This window comes from Dreissena polymorpha, chromosome 2 (genome assembly GCF_020536995.1).
Source record: "Dreissena polymorpha isolate Duluth1 chromosome 2, UMN_Dpol_1.0, whole genome shotgun sequence".
NCBI classification, from domain to species: Eukaryota; Metazoa; Mollusca; class Bivalvia; order Myida; family Dreissenidae; genus Dreissena; species Dreissena polymorpha.
The window spans coordinates 94,110,233-94,132,957 of record NC_068356.1 but is presented as its reverse complement, the minus strand read 5'-3'; the positions used below and the strand labels follow the sequence as shown (position 1 = coordinate 94,132,957).

Genomic DNA, 22,725 nt, shown 5'->3' with positions numbered 1-22,725 from the left:
AAGTTTTGTTTCCGTTCCGGTCCGTTTATATTTGGCGAAGTTATGGAATTTTGCCTGAATTATTTTCCCTACAATAACAGTTTACCGAACTTAATCGATAAACCCTTGCAGATATTTACCTGATATTTGGTGTGTGAGTCCATCTACATGACCTACAGATCAAGATTGAGTTTCGCTCCAGTGATTTTGTTTTCAAACTTACGGGTTTTGGACTTTAGATTTGTCTGTAAAATAATATTTTTCCGGATTTTTCCCCAAACTCTTTGAGATACTAACCTTGTTTTTGATAATGTGAGTCTACCTTTATGACCTACAGATCAAGTAAGAGTTGTTCCGGTCCATAGATATTTGACGAAGTAACGGGCCTTGAACTTAACAATTTTCTCTTATTTTGTCCAATTTTGTGCGAAACGCTTTCATACATTTAGCTGATCTTTGGTGTTTGATGTTCGGTTCAAGGCAGAGTGTTTTGTTTACATGTGTGGAGTTTTGAGAAAAAAAGTGGAATGAGCGGGCGTGTGTGCCCTATGGACACGTATCTTGTTTTTATCTCATGCTATACCCTGTTTCCCATGTAATACAACCATTACATATTTTCTTATATTACACACGTGTAATACAACATTTTTAGGCGTTTTCATTGGCTTAGTTTGCGTTTATTGACCAATCGCATTTTGTTATTTTGCTGCAATGACGTTGCAACGTCAAATGACGTCACGAGATGAAAATAACATTCGGGATTTATCATTATGTTTGCGTAAATATTTATTTAATTTGCTCATTTAAAAGCATGTGATAAAAAAGATTTGACACTCGTTCTTATATTATACCATATTTTATTAAACTCGTCCAGGAAATTCGTTAGTAAGCTCGCCAAAGGCTTGCTTAATAACACAATTCCTGAACTCGTTTAGTGCAATATGGTATGATATGACAACTCGTGCCAGATCCTATATATCTCTGCATACTAAATATAAAAAGGTCATCCTTCACCTGTATATTGACAAAACAATATATTCGCGACTTACTATTCTCTTAATATTATTGTATGTGTTGTTTGGTTGTATTACGTGTATGTACATATCAAACAAAGCAACGCACACAGTTATATATATATATTTATAAGTATATATACGTGTGTGTGTGTGTGTGTGTGTGTGTGTGTGTGTGTGTGTGTGTGTGTGTGTGCGTGCGTGCGTGCGTGCGTGCGTGCGTGCGTGCGTGCGTGCGTGCGTGCGTGCGTGCGTGCGTGCGTGCGTGCGTGCGTGCGTGCGTGCGTGCGTGTGTGTGTGTCTGTTTACATTGAAGTAGGCGTGCCTCAGTTGATGTTGTAAACGAATTTCATAAGTTATATTTAACTTGTATCCATATCATCAGGCTCACACTTTAAATGTTTCAGTTTCATAATAGTAACGCATTTGGGAACATGTCTATCAAATTAGCATTTCTTTAGATCAATGCTAGTGTTCTTTACGACACCAAATATCCATCTAGTGCAGCACCCCTTAAGACCAAATTATGTGTCAGTTCAGCATCCATTTTTAATAAATGAAAGTCAATGCTGATCTTTATTCCTAAATAAAATGAACATGTGTCTAATCATGCTTTCGCATCATCATCATTATCATCATCGATCATCATCGATCATCATCATCATCATCATAATCATCATCATCATCATCATCATCATCATCATCATTATCATCATCATCATCATCATCATCATCATCATCACCATCACCATCATCATCAGCAGCAACAGCAGCAGATGCAGATGCAGGTGCAACAGCATAAACTGACATGGCGTAGTATAATTTATTTATTAAAGGGACTTTTTCACAGATGTTGGCATGTATTAAAGTTTAAAGTTTATAGCTTTAATTTTGATAAATGTAAACATTGGCACTAAATAGCTCAGGTGAAAAACAAGAAAAAAAGAATAAAAGTAATCTGCAACTGAGCTCGAGCCACTGATCCTTGGAACACTCTAACACTTAAACCACTCTGCCATCCGTGCTCATACATTGATTGTTGAATTTTTACACAAAATATAAGCAATTCTCGTTATGTCATAAATATATAACGATAACAAACCAAATCTCAAAATTATTCCATCGTTTCGCGTTTGTAACGTTTTATCATTTTCAGGTTTTTAAATTGTCAAACGATGCATATAATTTATATTTTAGAGCACGTTAAATGTTCAGTATTGCTGTAAGCTCACAAATATCTTAAGGGGGCCTTTTCACGTGTTGGTAAATTGACAAAATTAAAAAAAAAGTTGTTTCAGATTCGCACATTTTCGTGTTAGTTATGATATTTGTGAGAAAACAGTAATACTGAACATTTACCATGCTCTAAAATAGCCATTATATGCATCTTTTGACGATTGAAAATAAACCTGAAAATTATAAAGCGTTGCAACGCGAAACGATTGAATAATTTTGAGAGTTCTGTTGTTTTCGTTATATTTTGTGAAACTACGACGATTGCTTATATAAAGTATACAATACATCCTTTATTGTGTGAGCACGGATGGCCGAGTTTCTAAGTGGTAGACTTTTACTCCAGGACTCCAGGGGTCAGTGGCTCGAGCCCTGTTGAGGTTTACTATTTTTCAGTTTTTTTTAAATTTTATTCTTGATGTTTTACTGGAGCTTTTTAGATCCAATGTTTACATTTATCAATATAAAGCTTTGAATGACAAACGTCAATACAAGCCAAAATCTGTGAAAAGGACCCTTTAACTATAACAAAAGCTTTCAAGTCTGAAACATTTTTTAAAATGTTGTCACTTTTCCAAAACTTGAAAAAGTTTTAAGTGAAATTTAATATTTAAAACAAGTTAAACATATGGACACAAGTCGGAAATTAACGACTGTTTTCGCCCGTTTATGTTAATATGAACTGCTCATGGCCATATGAAAAATCTAATTAAACACATCAGCGATTATTTGAGATTAAACCGGTTATTAATGTTTTTACTTTCTGCATTTTATACAAGAAATAAAAGAGTATTTCATGCAAGTTCAGAAACTATATGTAATTTTCATTTTTTTCTTTTATTTAAAAACTATTTTTATTTTCAAACTAAACATTTGTCAGGGTTATGTTCGCGCTTCATATTGCTTTAAATATACTCGAAATAAACTTTAATTTACTTCTGCATATATAAAAGGAATTATTTGCAAGATCAAAACTCATGTTCACTATACATAAAGAATGCTGGTATTTAATGTTAAGCTGGTATACTTAGTTGATCAACAATCGTTGTATAAAGAACGAAATATGGACTGGGATGAGGTGCTTTAGTATTGCTGTCTCTAAATATAACGCATGCTGAGCTGGCGTGTATCGCTTTGGTGTTAAACTAGAAAAGCGATGCATTTTCCACATAGAACAAATGCTCATTAGGCCTGCCATCTTGGCATTCTGAGCAAGATTATCAATAACGTTATTTATAAAGAACTCATTCCTAGCTGATATATCGTGCTGTTGTGTTGAAGCTGATCAGCATATAGTTTGACTGAAAAATCGAAAGCTGACCTGTCCTGTAGCGCTGGGATCGTGATCTAGATCAGCGCTTGTTTTAATTAAGAGATATCAAAATAATTGGCTAAGATGTTGCGCTGGTATTTTGAGCCAGATGGGCATTGATTTTACTTACATAGATTGAATGCGGGGCATACATTTTGCTGGAGAAAAATATCTAGATCAGTATTCGCTTTATTTGACCAATAAGATTGCTGATCAGCAATATATCACTCGAGTACTGAGTATGGTCAGCATTAACTATTCTAGTATACCATTTAATTGCTGAGCTGATTTGTTGTGCTGGCGTATTGAGCGTTGTCAACATAAACTTTCATAAAGAAATAAAGAATGCTGCTATTTGCTGTTTCGATGCAGTTCTGATTGGATACAGCACTCCAGCGCAAAATTCCAGGTCAGCATTCAGTCTTCATGGGTAGTCAATGATGATTTCAGTCAACTTCACTAATAATGTTGCATAAGCGAAGGAGTAATAAAATACAGGAATGAATAAGACGCTAACGGTTATGTCCCTTATTGACTCACTGCCCTTAAACGATAAACATGTATTACTAGCATTTAGTATTAGACGATACGGGTATCATACAAAAACACAACACAACACACTGACGTAAAAAAGCCGAGGTCATCGCCTTAGAACGGTAAAATTCTAACCGTTACTGTTAAAAGGCAAGCATTACCTATACCCAAAATAAATTAATAGTCAAACATGCGTCCTTATTGACCCTTAAAGAGAATTAACCTGTGGTTTGGTTATAAATATATTTTAAATGGGTAACCTAGGTTGTACAAATATGTATGATTTCTATTCTTAAGTGCAGCAGTTCAATACAAATCTCAAACAATATTGAAAAGAAACATTTACCTGTATAGAGATAAGATAAAAACTTTGCCAAACACGTTACGTGATTGTAAATAGTTATACATGTACTGGTTAGTCCTCTTTGGTTTTGTATGTCGGTTAAATTGGTAATTTGCTTTTCGGGTTAGGCGTTAAAGCTACTATTTAGAAATAGAACCGTTTAATGCTTTCTGCAGCAATTTTATGCTATGTATCTAGACTGTCATTCACAGAAAAAATAATATATATAGGATAAGTTTTTATGACATAATTCGATCCCATATCAGATTAACGCTACATCATCATATAATTGAACTATGCCAGCATTGAATATATAGATCTAATCGGGAACACACATTTGCGCATAAAGTTTACACATTTTATTTAATATCATTATACTTATTTTTTATTTTCACTATTGCCAAAAAAGCAAACAACAACGGGAAGGGAAAACATATTTCAAATGTGGTGGTTCACTGTTTTGTGTCTTGGTTTGAAACGTCCTTCTCACTACTCTTGGTGGAGTTATTTACTATAATAGGTAAAGTAAAATACAATCAGTAAAACAACTGGAGAACATTGCAAATCATTCATCATTATGCAGATTCATTTTGGAATATAACAATATCAATAATAATATTTTTTCAAGTATTGTTAGATGGTTAAAAAAAAACAATGAAGCAGCGAGATTAGTGTTTAAGAAATTATGTTATTTAAGAAAAAATATAATAACATTAAATGATTACAATATTTAGAGAATAGTTGAGATGATGAACAATATTTATTATTGTCTATACCATGACATGTTTTTGTTTCTTTTATTGCAATACAGCTTACGGTATTCCACAAAATGCAACATTTTTCATTAATTAAAAACTGACGTAATGTATTATTGACAATATAGGTCTCACTAACTAAAACGTCTATCATTGTGACTCGTTCATCATTACATTTTGTAATTACGTAATAGTATTATGTTACTGAACATTTTTCTGAGAATAGCGATTTATTTAAATTGTATAGAAGAATAAATAGTAAATGTTGCTTGCATAAGAATTAAGAAATTTTAAACAAAAATAGATGAATTGTTTTAGTCCAAATGCGAGTTGCACCGCATATAAAAAAAACGTATCACGTTGTTTGGAATAGATTGATGAATTTTAGTTCAGGACACGCATATTTGTAAACAATTTAAGCAAAATTTACTTAATGAAATTCTTGGCATATATAGGACCAGTTTTTACAAAGACAATTAGCAACTATTAAGCTCCACATACATTGAACTCACTTGAATTGACGTCTCGATGTTGTACAAGTTTAACATGTTGATGAATCTTGGCTCATCCATTATGCTCTCAAGCAACCTGAGGTATACATTGATTTCATTGTTAAGTGATGCATATATATAAATTATTTCGTTTCACAAAACGATGTTATTAAGTGATATAAAACAAAACAGTACATAAAATACATTATAAACAACACATCTTACATTTTGATTTCTTCGTGAGAAAGTATTCGACCGTCGAGTGGATGCAGGACATGATACTGCAAATCCGATCTAAAACCAATGCAAACAGATAAACAGAACGATGCAAAGAGATAGACATTTTTATTAATTATGAATACATTGTGATCATAATTGAAAGATATGCGTGTCTGAGAATATATACCTAGACGTAACAATGTCTCCATTTGATTTAACGTGGTTTGACAGCTTGTCAAATATAAACTGGTATCCTGTTAGATTGCTGTATAACCTACAACAAAAAATACAGTAGTACAAAACACATTTGTTATAATATTAATGTTCAGATGAAATTACAAAACATATATATATATCATTTACAGAAACGGTTGCACAACACATCCGGGAGGAGATATTTCACCTTTTAATATAATGTAACATAAAACAATTACCGGATAAGGTCATCCTTTATCACGAAAGCACTTGCCAAAGTTTGGCGCACGATCATTGATGCTAAATGAGAGTTGCCAATAAAAAATATCTGAAACAATGAAATAACAAAAATACACAGGTATTATAGTGTTTCCATGCCACGAGTGAACATGCATTTAACCCAAAATGACATGTTTTAGGTTATGTAATTTAATTTTTGTTTCGAATTGAAGATGTTGATCGCTTTACGTTCTTTGACAGTAAAAGTATGCAAAGTAAACACAATATGAGTCGTGTTCTGAGAAAACTGGGCATAATGCATGTGCGTAAAGTGTCGTCCCAGATTAGCCTGTGCAGTCCGCACAGGCTAATCAGGGTCGACACTTTCCGCTTTTATGACATTTTTCGTTCAAATGAAGTCTCTTCTTAGCAAAAATCCAATCTAGGCGGAAAGTGTCGTCCCTGATAAACCTGTGCAGTCCGCACATGCTAATCTGGGACGACACTTAACGCACATGTATTATGCCCAGTTTTGTTAGAACACGACTTATTTAATAAATTGTCTAAAGCTGCACAAAATATGTTGTTATATTGTATTCATGTTTACCGTAACGTTAGTCTTGTCCTCACCGGCAGCGTCCTTTACTTTGATTGGCAAGTAGACAAAACCAGACATTGACTGATCAATGGCTATATTTGCGATTATACTGCCATTACTTGTCACACAGAAAGGGTGCTAAAACAATTATGCAAGAAAAAACATCTGAACCAGTTATTTGTATGTAGCTTTGTTAAGTATAAAAGGGTGAATACATGTTTTGATAAACTCTACGATATGTATTTGAAAGTCATTGACTGTTGTCATTTGTACATTTGTTACCAAAACACTTAAGAAGTTAAGTAAAATGTGTACCGTAAAATTATCCTCGCATAACTCTACTCCGGAATCTTGTAGAATGTTATCCTTGGACAAAGTCCTGGCAACAACGTATCCATCATTTTCGAATGTCCAGGCATCTATTCCGTTAATTGGCGAGTCTTGGTCAAGCACGTATGTCACATTCTAATTTCAAAACAGATTAATGTAAGATTGTATACTTATTATTATATATTATTATTTTATTACACAATTGTGTTTGCATTGAACGTGAATGAAAGGGGTTGTTGCACAAATAAGCTGAATTTATTCAAAGTTACCTTTAGCTGAAGATCTAGCACAGTTCCAGGTCGTATTCCGTTTATAATTTCTACAGATAAACTGTGATTAAGAAACACTGGTGGATTATCGTTAGCATCCTCTATTGTTATCCTCACATGTGTATCAGAGGTCGGTGCATTGTGACCTTGACTCCTATTGTTGGTACACGAAGCATTTGCGTGCATCGAACAGTCCTCAACGTGTACAGATAATGCGATCTCCTTGACCTTTTCGTAATCCAGCGGCATTATGTTAGTTAGTTCGCCGGTGTGTTTATTCAAGTTGAAATACCTTGTCCAATTATATCTTGTTAATTCTAAATATGAAGATTGTATATTTTATTTAAATGTGAGTTATTTTAACCGTACTAGTATCCACACGTTTGGAGGAACAGTGTTTAATTACGAAAATAAATAGTAACTACTTAAGATGCTATTATAGGATTTATAGTTCTTATATATATACACTTTTGACCAAAATTTCAAGCATGACCACAAATAGATAAATGCTTGTGAAAAACACGCTTTATTACCATTTAATGAATAGCATGGGCTAGAATCAAAATCTAAAACTGTAGCATTCACATAACCGACTGTTTCAAAAACTGCATTTTCTCGTAAACTCATTGTTATCCTTGATGATGCAAATGACGGCAAACGGTTGTGGGCATCAACGACATAAATTGTTAAAGGTGCGTCCCCCGATAACGGAACAGGCAAACCGTGGTCGGTTACGAGAACGATAAACTACAAATAAAAGTTTTGTAAATATGATTGCTATTACGTTTTGTTACATGGACAATGAAGGATGATATTCAGATGCAACATTGACATATGTTATCAAGCTGTAACACGTTGAATAGAAAAGCTGTATAATTGCCTTGTACACTCGTTGAATTTTCGGATTTAACGGCTTTGTCAACACCAGTTTGCCATCCGTTGTTATTTTAAAGGTTTGGTTATTGGCGGTTAACGGTTCTGGAAACTCCACAGTCGTAAATGTAGCTTGAGCGTTTATGCCTTGGTCATTATCGGTATAGTTGAACACCCAGATGATCGAATCAACAGCTTCACACTGAATACAATCATTTAAAGAGCTTGCAATACTTTTATAGATAATAAAAGGAACGTTTTACAATTCCATTAAATGGGTAGTACTTCAGCATAGGTAATACCAAGATAGACGCATAAAACTTTGTTTCGAGTAATAATTAAGGTCAATAAACTAATAATTACATGGAATAAACTATATTAATCTTCAATACAGTAATACACGGGTATTTAGATTTTCATTCTATTTAGAAATAAATCAGTTTTGTTTTCAACCCAAATATAAAACACAAGCATACATCAAACACTTGGATTTTTAAACCATCTGGAAGATTCCCCATGACTGGATTGTTGAGGTTGACATCTTCCACTATGATGCGAACCATCACTGTACCCGTTAGCGATGGTACGCCGTGGTCTATAGCCTTTGCAGTTACATTGTAAAGTCCTACTCTATCTCTTAGGTCACCAGCCACTATAATTGATCCGTTTCTGGAAATGCCAAACAAGTTAGAAGACCCTTCGAGAGTGTACGTTATGTCTTTGTTTGTTCCTTCATCGACATCAAATGCGGCTACATTAAGAATCCTGGTTCCTATCACATCGGTTTCAAGTACTCGATGCTCTCCATAATCCTTTTGTGAGAATACCGGTGCATTATCGTTTGCGTCTAGCACATTTATATTTAATTTCACTTGACTTGAAGATCCATGGTAATTTGATGCTTCAATTATAAGTTTGTAGGACGAAACTATCTCCCGATCTAATGGGGCCAAAATTGTGACCTCACCCTTGAACAAAAATTGTTGCTATATCTAAATAAAACAATGTTGAATAAAATAAATAAAATATGTTTTCCTTACTTTTGTTATGACTTAACATCGTATATACTCATATGTCGTGGCAAAAACATGACTTATTTATATTACACACTTATATAGTAAATTAAAGCTAGTGGCAGGAACAATTGACAAAATGTTCAGTGTCTTCATATTGATATAAAAGTTTTATCATACTGTTTCAAAAATTAGCGTTTTGAATCACATAGTCGTTGCTATCGTCTACATGCTTTGGTTGAGATTTTTACGGAAACTAATAAAACGGTATGCGAATTAGAATGTGTATTTCAACATACTGTAATTATACTTCAATAAAACATATCAGGTAATAATTTTACACTTATTAATTACAAGCATAAAGTAAAAAAGCTTTCCACTTGGTTAGTTACAAATGTAAATATTTATTTTCAATAAAGCGAGTTTTTCTCATGATGCGATACATATGCATTTATTTTGTTTATTTGCGGTGCCATAAGTAAGTACTTTTAAACTGTATGTATCCCTTAAGATACCATATTTTTCATAACGAATGAGTTTGCAGTCGATTGTTAAGCAGCTGGACAAGTCAGTTGTGCATGGTCAGGTCATTACTTAACAAATAGAAAAATGACAAAAATATTAAAAATCTTACACCATACAAATGAAATATATGATATGATTCTTACTTTAAGCATGTCTATGGCAAATCTGGAACCTTCATTGCCACCCAATATACGGTAGGTCAAATTACCATCACCACCGCTCAAAGAAGCGGCGTGTACATTGATAATATGAGACCCAATCGCTGCACTCTCAGAAACATTTACGTTCGTGAAGTCGAACACAAGTTCGTTTAGGAACTGTGGCACGCTTTTTATGTCATTTATGTCGTTTACGGTCACTTTGATGATTGCCGTAGCACTTGATGTCGCTTTAATAGACTCCAATACAGTAACCTACAAATTTCAAGAGCATTTAATGGTTAGAATATATATGTCGAAAGTGCACAATTTGGGTGGGTCCTTGAATGAATTGAGTCGAATAAGAGAAAAAGTTACAATCTTTTTTTCAGACCATAAAATAGTGCCAACAAGTTTTAGCAATTTGCGTCTCGTCACGTTATCTCTAGCAGAAGTTATTTTCCGCGTTATTTTGGTTGCGGGCTTCATATAGCAACTGGAAAATTATTGTACCACGTGGCTCGGCTCTTATCACGTGGTTGGTTATGAAGGCAGGGTTTTGTTCCAGCTATACTGGTTCCAATTTAATCTCTGCGCGGAGGCATTGGCAGAAAAAATAACATAATCGTCGAATTGCCGAAGACTTAATTGACTTAATTGACACCTACCACGTGTACACATTAAGAAGAGTTTTCAAGAGCAGTTTTTGTAGTTACCATATAACATACCAATCCTGATTTCGAAGTATGGCCTCTTAGGTGATTTTAAAATGTGTAACCTATACTAAATGGACAAGAATAAATATTCGTTTTGCAGCCGGTCACTCAGGAGGTTTCGGATGCCTCCTACGTAGCGTCCATCGACGAGTTCCCTGAAAGCAATGATTGCCGCTGCCTAATAATAATGTTTAACCACATGTTGTATTATCTAATTAAAACATCTTACCAAAAGTTCGAATGATTTAGTTTGCTCGTAATCTAACAACGTGTAGTTTTTATTGTTGGTAACTTTTATTCTGATTTCACCATATTGTGACACAAAAGAAGGGTCGGGTGCGAACGTTGGGCAAGGCGATCCATCCGCAAATGTTACACTGATATTCAGGTTTGCATTGTCTCCCTGGAACATTAATGGAAATAATTTAAACTGAATTTCTGTATGTTTATTTTATAACCGTGAAGAAAGCATCAGTTATTACAGTCATGACGTATATACATATACACATACATAAAGACTACGTGTAAACGACCCTGATTCCTCGTTTACTGTTGCACACATTAATTAATATGCGAAATGTTTGCAAGTGTTTAATGACATATTTATTTAGTCACAAAACATTATGCTAACATAACTTTATGTTTTAATAGTCACTGCAATTTTATTATAACGGAGTTTTAATGGAAGAGTATAAACTACACATTTCAACCGAAAGAAATATATTATAACTCCTTAAAGTCTTGCCAAATAGTTTTGTGATGTGTTTCGATGGACACTTACCTGATCTTTATCGCTAACGTAGATGCCACCATGAATCTGTATTGCCACACCCTCGCCGGAATTTTCAAATATCGACCCAGTATATATTGACTGGTTAAACGTCGGAAAATTGTCATCGAGGTCGTTGATGATGATGGTCACATTTGTTTCGGCGGAAGTATTACCATACTGGGGAAACATGGCCTGGTTTACTTCGTGTACCTGGAAACGTGTATTCATTTTAAGCGTTTTTATCAACTTCACATACGCTTCTTCGAAACTTTTCAAAAATAGTAAAAATTGTAACCAGTTAGAGAAAGAAAATGTGCAAAATGATATGACAAGGAGTAGAGTGTTGATAGCATACTTGTACAGTCAATATACATTCTCCATATTTCCTCAGTAAAACGCCTTCATCTCTATCGATTGAATCATTTGTACAAACCGTACCATTTGAGTATATATTAAACAGTTTTGAGCACCCATCATCTGAAGCAAAAGAAATTCCTAATAAAACTTTTGCATAATATATATCATACATTAGTAACTAGAGTCGCATATAAAAAAAACTTAAATCCTATTACCAGATAAAAATCGATAGTATAACAACGATCGTATAAACTTAAGCTTTATACTATCGCTATTTTTAGATCAGATTTGGGTTTTTCCATAGAATGGAGAATACGTTTTTGTCAATAACGGAAAAATAAAATCGTCAAAAAATGCGATATTTGATAATTATTAATGGAAAAAAAGGTAGGAAATAATAGGATAAATATAATAATATGTGAGTTTTGGATAAAGATCACGTTTATCATGCTCGGCTCGAACCGTGTTAGCGCTCGGCAAGCCTCGTGCTACATCGGTTCTAAGCATCGCATGATAAACTTGATCTTTATCAAAAACTCACATTATATTCTATATTTCTTCTTTTTACCATGTATGGACAGTGGATATGACATTATAAACCCTAAATATAAATATATACATGTATTCTGTAGATGTCCATTAATCAATTCGTGTTGAGTTTAGATGTTTAGGGTACCATCTTAATTAAGAATCGATACCAATGTATTTTAAAGCAATATGATAAATCGTACATGGGTTTAAATATTATTATTATAAAATGTTAATTGAATGCATGAATTAATTTGTTAACGTATAATTGAACGATTGTCACATTTTTGAGAGTAGTATATTACTTTTTACGTTATGAGAGACTTACTATTTACCTGGCAATATTTGATAAGTAACATCGTTGGGGGCACCAACGTCGCCATCGCGTGCATTTACTTGTACAACTGGCGTGTTCTAAAGACGAACGTACGGTAAATTTAGTACATTGGTTATATGCTTTTATCTTTACCAAACGTGTACATTGTAAACTTAGCTTGGCTAACTTTTAAGCAGGAAAATGCGTATGTAAATAGGGAATACATGGTTGGTTCGAGATGAAACAAATGTACCTGCTGAGGCTTAGAGAAAGAAAATAGTAAAAGCCTTTACGAACGTTTATTTTCGTGTCTTACCGGATTATTTTTTCCGACCAAACACGTGAAATAAATTCAATGTACCCTGTTTCTTTTTCATTTTGTTACTGTATTGAGCAAAATAAACCAAGGCAAACGTAAACACAAGGTAAACCTTCGAAAATCATTCCTAAAAGCCTGTTCCGGCGCTAAAAGAGCTACCTATTGAATTGTAAGTTTTAGTGATTTAAAATAAAAAATATTTAATTTAAGACAGTGAATAGGTCGCATACATGATTTATTTTCAGCTAAGTTTACCACAAATCTTCGCAATAAATTATCAAACACACATTTCAGATATAATCAAGTCAAATTGGTTGACCTCACGGTACTGCACTTAAAATAGAAAACAAATCAATGAATGTGAAATTTAATAAATTTATGTTAAGGATCTGATGTCGTTAACGTCTTGGCATTATTCCATCCACTCGCTCAAGAAAATAACACACCAAAACCTTATCCTGCCAGAATTCTTCCTACTAAAACTACGAGCCAATACGTTTTCATTTCATGCAAACTGTGCTAACCAAAAACACAAATGTTTTTTTAGAAATTGTCATGACTGGTCAGCATGAGTAATTTTTGTTCAAAAGTTGATCTAATCGTTTTGAAAACAGATATCATATTTCGAATATTGCCTTCCACATTCGTAAAGATACGGCTGATTGAATAGTTTGGTAGCTTCTTACCAACAACCGCTTAGGTCCAAATTCTAAAACACAATCAAATGTAGCGATGCATATACAGCGAAACTGCTTTGCCACTAAGAGCTTTGTTTAAAAAAATTGCCATACATATGTCGAGTTCTTTGTAATGAATTCCATTAAGCACGTTGTATCAACACAAAATAAATCAAACGCGTAGAAAATCATTCGACTGAGCACGCCATCGAGTAAACATGACACGTCTGGACACACAGTTATACATTTACACGTTACATTGTTATTGAAAACTATGGACACCAAATAATTTCGTTGTTTAACTTCACTACGCAACGGTTTACAATCTCGGGTATACACTAAGAAGTGGTATTTGTAAACGAAGGCATCACTACTTGCATAATGAACGATCTGTCCAATTAACGTTTACAGATTAAATTATTTAGCAAGTTATACTGCGCGTAGGAATACACATTGTTGGAATATTGCAAGTCGTGAGATCTACCACTACTTTATATGATGACCGCTAAATAAGGTCAATATCGACATGTAAACTAATCCATCATTATACTCACACATGAACAAGTACTCGAGCTGAGCATTCAAAGATCTATGTTAACGTTTTTGTTATGACTTGCAGTACGCAGATTTCTCAAAAAGGTTATCTCACCATATGCATATTTTCATCAAACGCTGTTCTGTACAGATTAGCGGTGAAGAATGGTGGAGTGTCTTGTACGTCCTTTACCCTGATGATCAGATCCGCAGTTGCACTCTTAGGTGGATTGCCGTGATCCTACGGCATAAATAAACACAATATAGATTATGTACTCAATCGTGTGTTGTCTTAAAGGATAAGGCACTATTGAAGTAAAAATATTGTTCTTGTTATAGATACGTGTACACGTCTTTAATAAGTATTCCAGAAAAACAACTTTTATTTAAAACAGGAAGTAGACAACAGGGATCGTTTGGTTCATAAAAACTATTCCATTATGTGAATCATAATTTAAAATGCATCTATAACCTGCACAGTGACTGTGAATTGGTAGTAACTGTTCTGCTCATAGTCCAGTTCGTTCAACAAATGCACCACCCCAGTGTCCGTAGTGATATTGAAATGACTGTTATACTCCGTGTTTGCGTCCTGGGACTAAACACATTTAAATACGGGTTAAATAGATCACCGACGTTATCCTGCTAATAAAGAAACATATTAAATTAATGCTTATAACAAATATATGCAGAAGTGTTTGTCTTTTAGAAATCATATTTGATAGAATCGCATAGCAAAAATACATATCATACCAAACATATTTTAGTATAAATATTCCGATTAGATTCAAAGTCACACTTACGCGAATCACAAAAAATTACAATAACAATTAAAACACTATGGTTTACAAATCATAGCCTAACACAAGATTAAACAATGAGCTAAACCATCGTTTGAAATAGACGTACACATTCAAAGAAAGACATTAAATACATACTAAAATAAATCTAATAATCTTGTTAACCTGTTATATCTTTTTTATTAAGAATACAGATCGCCATGTGACTAATAACATTGTTCAATACTTTTGTTTGTTTCGTAAACACCATGACATTTTAACTTAAAAATTAAGAAATCTACACATAATGTAATAAATTATAAATTAACAAATGTGCTTTTATCTTAACGGATATCAAATGATTTATCTCACAAATACTATTGAACTCACCTTCGTGTTTGGCTTAAAAGAAATCAACATCAAGATTAAATTTAAAAAAAAATATTAATGTGACATAATTTTCTTTGTCACATGAGGAAAAGAAACATATTTATTAGAAGTTATTAAAAGAAACAAAGTTCCGATGTTTTCTTTATTAACACTTTATTTAGATAATCTTTCTTTTTATCAAAATTATAAGTAAATAAAAACATTTAAATATCCTGAGGGACAACAATAGTTTTTTTGTAAAGCATATATACAAAATAACGCAAAACATTATCAGGGGTAAATATTGTTACAAACCGATTGTCTTTTATTTAAGACACGTGACCAATTGCTTAAACAAATGTAAATATAATGTAATTGATGATACAAAATAGGGCAACCCATTTAAATTACACTCGGCATAACACATTTTAGGGATTCAGCTATACGGTCAAAAAGTTGATCGTGTAGTGCCCTTCAACTAGTATGTTTGCGTGTAAGTAACATTTGTTGACGTTTTGTTTCCACACGCGAAATGAGGATTCGGAGATGGACCAACACGATTGAGTCTTTTTCAAAAGGAGATTTGGTTGATGCATTTTTCCAATCATCTGATAAATTCCTTTTGGTGAAAACAGAGTGAGTACGAGTTATACAAAATAGCCGTTAATGTTTGGTTTGGTTGACGATGGAAATAATTGTTTAAGAGAATATTTACAGCGTGTTCCAACAGTAACGGTTTTAGTGATTGAAGTGAATTTGCACTTTTAAAAAGTTAAGTATATATACGTTTATACCAATCAAGATTATGCAATATTTGATGAAAAGTTTCCAATTCTTCTTTATAAAAGAGGTATTGGGATATACTAAACTCAACTAAGCTAAATAAATCCGCGCGACCTCTGCATGGATGTTTTCTAATTAAGAAATAATATTTTTCTATCACGTTTTGTTGTCGAATAACCAACAGTAAGGAGTATAGATGCGTAGGAATTAAATCACGAGTGCAGAGCACGAGTGATTTGATAACAGGCATCTATACTCCTTACTGTGGGTTATTCGACAACAAACCATCATAGAAAAATATTATTTCGATTCTAACACAATTCTGATTGATTTGGTTCAAACTTTGGACGTGAACTATATTTTTCAACACTCCGCCATTCTTAGTACAGCGTTCACTATTTAGTGACGTCATTGAATTGACCAAACATATGACGTCGTTTTCATTCATAAATATTTTGCAAATGATTATGACGTCACTTTCATTGAGAACAACACTCGAAGAAACTAAATGACGTCATGTTTATTGATGCTACTGAAAAGCCGACATGCTATAAATGTTTTCTTAATTACGTTTCTTAATAAATAACATTTTTTGCAGGCGTGGTTATGCCATTTATCCGCAAATATACAATTTGTTGTTTCATTACATTTATATACATTCTACATTTATTAAATTTCTTTTAGAGCGGGTTTCAGCACGTGCATTTTGCTGCAATATTTTCTTTATTTATTCGGAACTATTTTCCAAACATTAAGCTCCGCCCATAATTTATTGCAAAATAACCCACACTTGATTTCATTCTTTGTCTATAGAAATCAAGTCGCGTGCCGTGTTAAAATTCTTCTTTTTTATATTGCACGGAGTTATAATTCTGCATGTCAACTCATTTATCGTTTACCCGAAACGAAAACTGTTTCAAGGCATTTTCGGTCTTGCACAAATGTTAAACGGCTTTTGTATTTATTCGTGTCCACGATTAGTCCTTCATAAAGGAGTTTGTGCCGTGTACAGTCACAAGGCAAATATATTCCTAGATGCTTGTATAAATAGAGAATATGTGTTGGATTCGATGGAATATCGATTTTATTTCACGAGTGGTCATATAAAATATGTTTTTTATAATCACAAGTGAATTAAAATCGATATTCCATCGAGTCCAACATATTTTCTGTTTATTTAATGCTTTTTCACCGCTTATTTACATTGCAAAAGAGTATAACTGGATAATTTCGTTGGATTTATGACGTCATTTCGTCGAAAAAATGACGTCATTTCACAGTAAAACAGTGAAAAATATCGATATTTTTCACTTTTATTTTTCACTGTTTTAAACAGTGAACTACCAGTTTTATTTCACTGATATTTCTCTATAAACCACCGGAAAGCATAAAATAAAGACTATTAATACCATGCAGAGAAAATAATGAATGGGGATGTTGATCGACTTTGTGAGTCAGTTGAATTGATTCTGATTTCGACGGATTAAAATGATTGCTCACCCCTTTTAAAATTATATGTATATAATATCTGAGAGCAAATTGATGTTACTTTTAGTGCGTATTTCATGGATTTTCAATTCTCATACATCCTCATATGTATCAATTAGAAATCATAGTGGACGATAATTTCAGGCGAAAACTGGATCCCCTTTTCAAATACTGAGCAAACATTTGCAACTTTAACAAAAAAATGGAATTTTACTGAAACTTGTACAGTCCTTAAACCTTAAGTAAACGGGCGGCTCAATTTTGTGCATTTGTTATTTAGTAGTTGGCATTATAGTTTTAAGTTGTTATTTGTAGATAACATGTACGAAGGACGAAAACACTACATTTTTATATACAAATCAAGGTCTTTCCTTTAGGTTATCTGATAACGTATTCTTGAAGAATTATCGCCAATATATCGACTGTCTCGATATGTTTTTATAATATTTAGTAAACATATACATACATATACTGTGACGATTAAACTTCTACATGTGCATATTGTGTGCATGGACACAATGGAAATATTAGAGGCTTTCAGCTTGCTGTATTCGTAGATTTTCAAGTTTATTAACCAGACATACATGTAGTAACATATATTTTGTTGACTCGTTAGAAATACTAAACGAGTAGAGACCGCTTCTATCCGCGCGGCCCTAGTTTGATTTGTTTCTTAATATTCGTTCTCATCTTGTGTAAATGTATACAAGTGTATCATCTGTATATCTAATATCTTATAAAAGAAAAGAAACTTGTTTTAAGGGATTTCCGATCTTGCATAAATTGTTAATTTCCCATTACACGAATTTGAGTCAATGCTTGTCCTTAATGGAGACATTACGACAGTACCATGTATAGTCATTAGACAGATTCATTCCAAGATGCTTGTGTAAGTTTAGAAAAAAACTATCAACACCCTGTATGGCCCTAGATGAATGGAAAGTTTTATTGACCTCGCGAGAAACTGGAATTGATTCTGATATCAAAGGATTAAACTGGCTAGTCACCTCATCTTGAAATTGTTTTTACTTATTATCTGCAAATAAATTCACGTTTCATACAGCGCGTATTGTATAAACTGTTAAGTTTATATTGTGGCACCTCAGTAAAATAAATTACTTAACAGTGCCCCCATGAGAACTACATGTTGATTCCGATTGGATGGGTTATTCGTTACAAATGGTATAAAAACAACTATTTGTGTCAGACGTTATTAAACACTTAAATTATATCGAAACAAATACAACCCTTATGTCTAAGCCTTGGTCCGAAATTTTTTTTTTAATGTATTATAAACATGTTGGAAAGAATTTATTAGGACACAGAAAATAAAACACATCATTGTGCATTGATCGCTCAAATACTTTCTCAATAGTTTCAATTTGCAGTCATATAGGGCAATAATGTTATGCTTAAATTGGATCTCTTTTTTAAATATTGGCCAAATATTTGCAACTTTAAAAATGACGGCATTGTTCAGAAACGTCGACAGAAATTAAACACCTGACAAAGCAGATAGCTTAGTTGGTGAATCGATTACTTTTCTATGGCATTACATCTATAAAGTGTTGTTAAAAGAATATAAATGAAAGAAAACACGACATCAAAATATACAAATCAAGTCCTTATTTTACATTGTGTTATAAGGTAATATTCTTGAAGAATTGGCTCGAATAAGTTTTCTGTTTCGCTTTGATTGCAATATTTAGCAAACAAAAGATAACACATACATTGTGACTATTAAACGTTCACATGTGCATTTTCCCGAACACAATCGAAATATTAGAAGCTTTCAGCTTGCACTATCCAGATGGTAGGCTTATAAGTTTATGAACCAGACACAGTGATGTGTATGTGTTGAGTCGTTAAACCACTGTGTGTAACAGGCGGGAACATGGTTATCAGGCAAATTATAATTCTGACCCCTTGCCACTTTGAATAAGTAATACACATGAAAGTTGTGATCTTACGTTCATCGAAATAATAACGGTTAATTAGTGTGGATTATGTTGTATTATCGAAAAACTTTACTGTACTGTACTTGTTAAGTATTTGGAAAGTTTTTTCAAAAGCATAAGATGAATGCGTAGTTAGCGTCATTATTAAAATTCTAAAACAATTATCAACTAAGTGTTGTACACTGAATTTAGACTCACCGTATTTCTGACATAACAAATATTAAGGTGGAATTAGTACAGTTTATATTGTTTAAATCGGGTTTTGCTACATGTAATGTTTGTTTTTTTCTTTTAATTTGAAAACAATACAATTTTTTACCTTCATGCTATAGCTTAACCTCGAATTTTCGCCGCTATCTGTGTCATCTGCTCTGATGTTCATATAAATCGCCGATGCATTGAAAGGTTTCTTCAAATATCGTTGATACAAGTATTGGTAAAATAGCGTTATGGTTATGCATGTTCAATGGAACATATAATACAAATATAAAACAGCTTTTTACTAAATGCACATTTCGTCGACAGCTTTACAATTGTTTTTCTTCATCTTTTCAAAAGTATAGTTTAGTCTCCCTTTTAGATATTTTCTCCTTTTAGAAAGTAAGATAAGAAGAATATAATCACAACACACACTATTTAGAAACATCAACTTAAACAGTACAGTTCATACAACTATGCCATAGAATAAAAGGTACACACAAATTCAAGGAAAATCACAAGCTTTATCATGTAAAAAATAGAAATACACATATGAATACAATTAATACTGCTTTAATTATGTAGACCATGCAAGCAATACAGATAAACCCGTTTATTGTATTTAAAACAGTTTAAAAGTACACGAATTACGAGGAATATCAGCAATCACTTGTAAATATACATCAAGTTTGATACACATGTTATATCGGTGTTGACCGCATTAATGCACTTTTACATGATTTCCTCACCTCGTCTATATCCCATCTGTAGGGCAGATTTTTAAACTCCGGCGCGTTGTCATTGACATCATTCACTTGTATATACACATTCGGTGTTGTCACCTAGATAAGGTAATACGATTTTGAAAGCTGGGGAGAAGTCGTGTTTGGCATATTCGATGGCCATTACAAACTTGTACTAGTAATCAGTTTATCCATAATTGTTACATACGCGACTGAAATACATGTACGTTGATAGTTTCATATCAGTATTTTAAGTCGATTTTAAAAACAAATATGGGTATACAGACGTGTTTTTTTTATATGAAAGGTTGCATATGTACAAATTGAAAACTTAATTTTTTTGTCAACTTAAGTTAAAAAAAGATATCACGAACGGTGTTTTCCTCCGAGTCCCTGATATTAAACCTAAGCTGAAACAGCGACTGTCCACCCGTGCCCTGAAAAATGTGTGTTTTTCTCTCATTTACACCCATCACATACAAAGAATAATAAAAAATAAATAATATACTCATTAATTAAAAAATATTTTATGAACACTTTCATTTATTTTTAACCAGATCGGGTATATAAATATATAACATAAAAATTATAAGTCAAAACTATTCATAAAATAATACCGAAAAGATACTTGTTTTGCATACCTGATCTCTGTCAAGTGGCTTGATGGTCATCACGGTAACATTGACTTGATGTTTCTGTCCTGACTGAGGACTAATCTCATTAGGAATAGCTACAGCAAGGCTTCTTGTGACTCCGTCATACGGTTCAATGGTTACTGTATTCTCGTCAGTCACAGTAAAAGTGAACAGCGTGAAATCTAAATCCCGACAAACGTTATATTATTTTTTTATAGACGTCAACGCACATGGGGTATACACAAAATCGATTACTTAATCATAAGACATAGCGCAGAATACTTTTCTGATAAGCGACATATACATGCACTTAAGTTACGCTAACCATTTATAAACCACGAGTAGTAACATTTCATACGTAATACACGTTTTTGTATCATTAAATATCTGTTATATACAATTAACATTATCCAATAGATCGAAACCTAAATATACAAGAAGATCTTGCACCAAATCAAACTTACACCAAGTACAGGTGTATCGAAAACAACGTGTTAGAATATATATGAAACGCTGTGTTTCGCTCTGATATATTTAATATGTATTACTTATACTCTACATACTTATAGTATTTGTTTCATCAAACGACAAAACAGTGCTGCTCGATATTCCAGAAATAGTAGGCGGCGATGAGGCTGCTCCTCCTGAAGGTAAACAATTTAAAAAGTAAAGGCGAGTAGTAACATTTAGTGTTCAATACTGTTGCAGAAGTGTATCGTTTTGTGTTTTAAAATTAATTGTATTAAATTAATCGTTTCGTCCTTCTTTTTTATGGTATGGGCACCTATTTGAATTTAATGGACACAAAGGTAAAATGTAAAATGTTAAATAACCATAAATAACAGGAATGCATACCTCAACTCGCCGCACGATATAAACTATTAAACGGGTTTAAAATGTGTTTTGAATAAGGAATTTAGTTGGCGTGTAGCTTAAATATTATATTGGATTGCTTTCGTCATTAAATCATTTGTTTTGTTTCCTTTTTAAAGTAAATTTAGAAACGTTTTACTTACCAATGCAAGCAATGAAACATAATCCTTTGAAAAAACACTTTACTGTGTAGTGATCCATAATTACATGTACATGTTCACCAAAAGTTGGTTTTAAGCTACACGATAAACTTAACAATGCATCAATCGACTGATGTCAACTATGATATCATTTGAAATGTTGCTCCGACGTGCTCATAGATAATAATTATCAATTATCAGGTGAACATGTTTGTCTAAGGTGAGTATGCGTTTTCAGTGGTTATATCAATCTTATCGATGAAATACTGTCGATAACAAAATACCAACGTTGAGGCCGTGCCTTTGTAAATGACATCGCTTCAAATCTTCCTGGTCCTCCTCAAAAAGTGTTGTATTGGCAAGCGGTTTTAAATATTGCATGGTGACTTAAATTATGTTATCTTATACGTTTTATTTTTCTTGGGTAAGCATAAACTATTATTAACACGATGTATGTTGTCTTCAACCACTTCTTTCGTGAACGTTATATGGTTATGATAAC

General features: G+C 33.1%; 1 protein-coding gene across 2 annotated transcripts in view; it reads right to left on the bottom strand.

Moving 5' to 3' along the window:
• LOC127868104 (cadherin-23-like) overlaps positions 1-22,450 on the bottom strand; it is a 55,553-nt gene extending 33,103 nt beyond the window's left edge. Inside the window, exons 1-13 of one of the 2 annotated variants that reach the window (XM_052409702.1) lie at positions 22,227-22,450; positions 21,774-21,854; positions 21,217-21,392; positions 20,950-21,012; positions 20,582-20,674; positions 19,954-20,043; positions 15,427-15,438; positions 14,730-14,855; positions 14,373-14,498; positions 12,747-12,825; positions 11,882-12,003; positions 11,536-11,736; positions 10,984-11,157 (exon numbers count right to left, since the gene is read on the bottom strand). In XM_052409702.1, the coding sequence (XP_052265662.1) occupies positions 10,984-11,157; positions 11,536-11,736; positions 11,882-12,003; positions 12,747-12,825; positions 14,373-14,498; positions 14,730-14,855; positions 15,427-15,438; positions 19,954-20,043; positions 20,582-20,674; positions 20,950-21,012; positions 21,217-21,392; positions 21,774-21,854; positions 22,227-22,284 (1,401 nt within the window). In that variant the 5' untranslated portion in view covers positions 22,285-22,450. The remainder of the gene's footprint in view (positions 1-10,983; positions 11,158-11,535; positions 11,737-11,881; positions 12,004-12,746; positions 12,826-14,372; positions 14,499-14,729; positions 14,856-15,426; positions 15,439-19,953; positions 20,044-20,581; positions 20,675-20,949; positions 21,013-21,216; positions 21,393-21,773; positions 21,855-22,226) is intronic. The other variant, XM_052409703.1, reaches the window with a different exon arrangement.
• Positions 22,451-22,725: the final 275 nt, after the last annotated feature.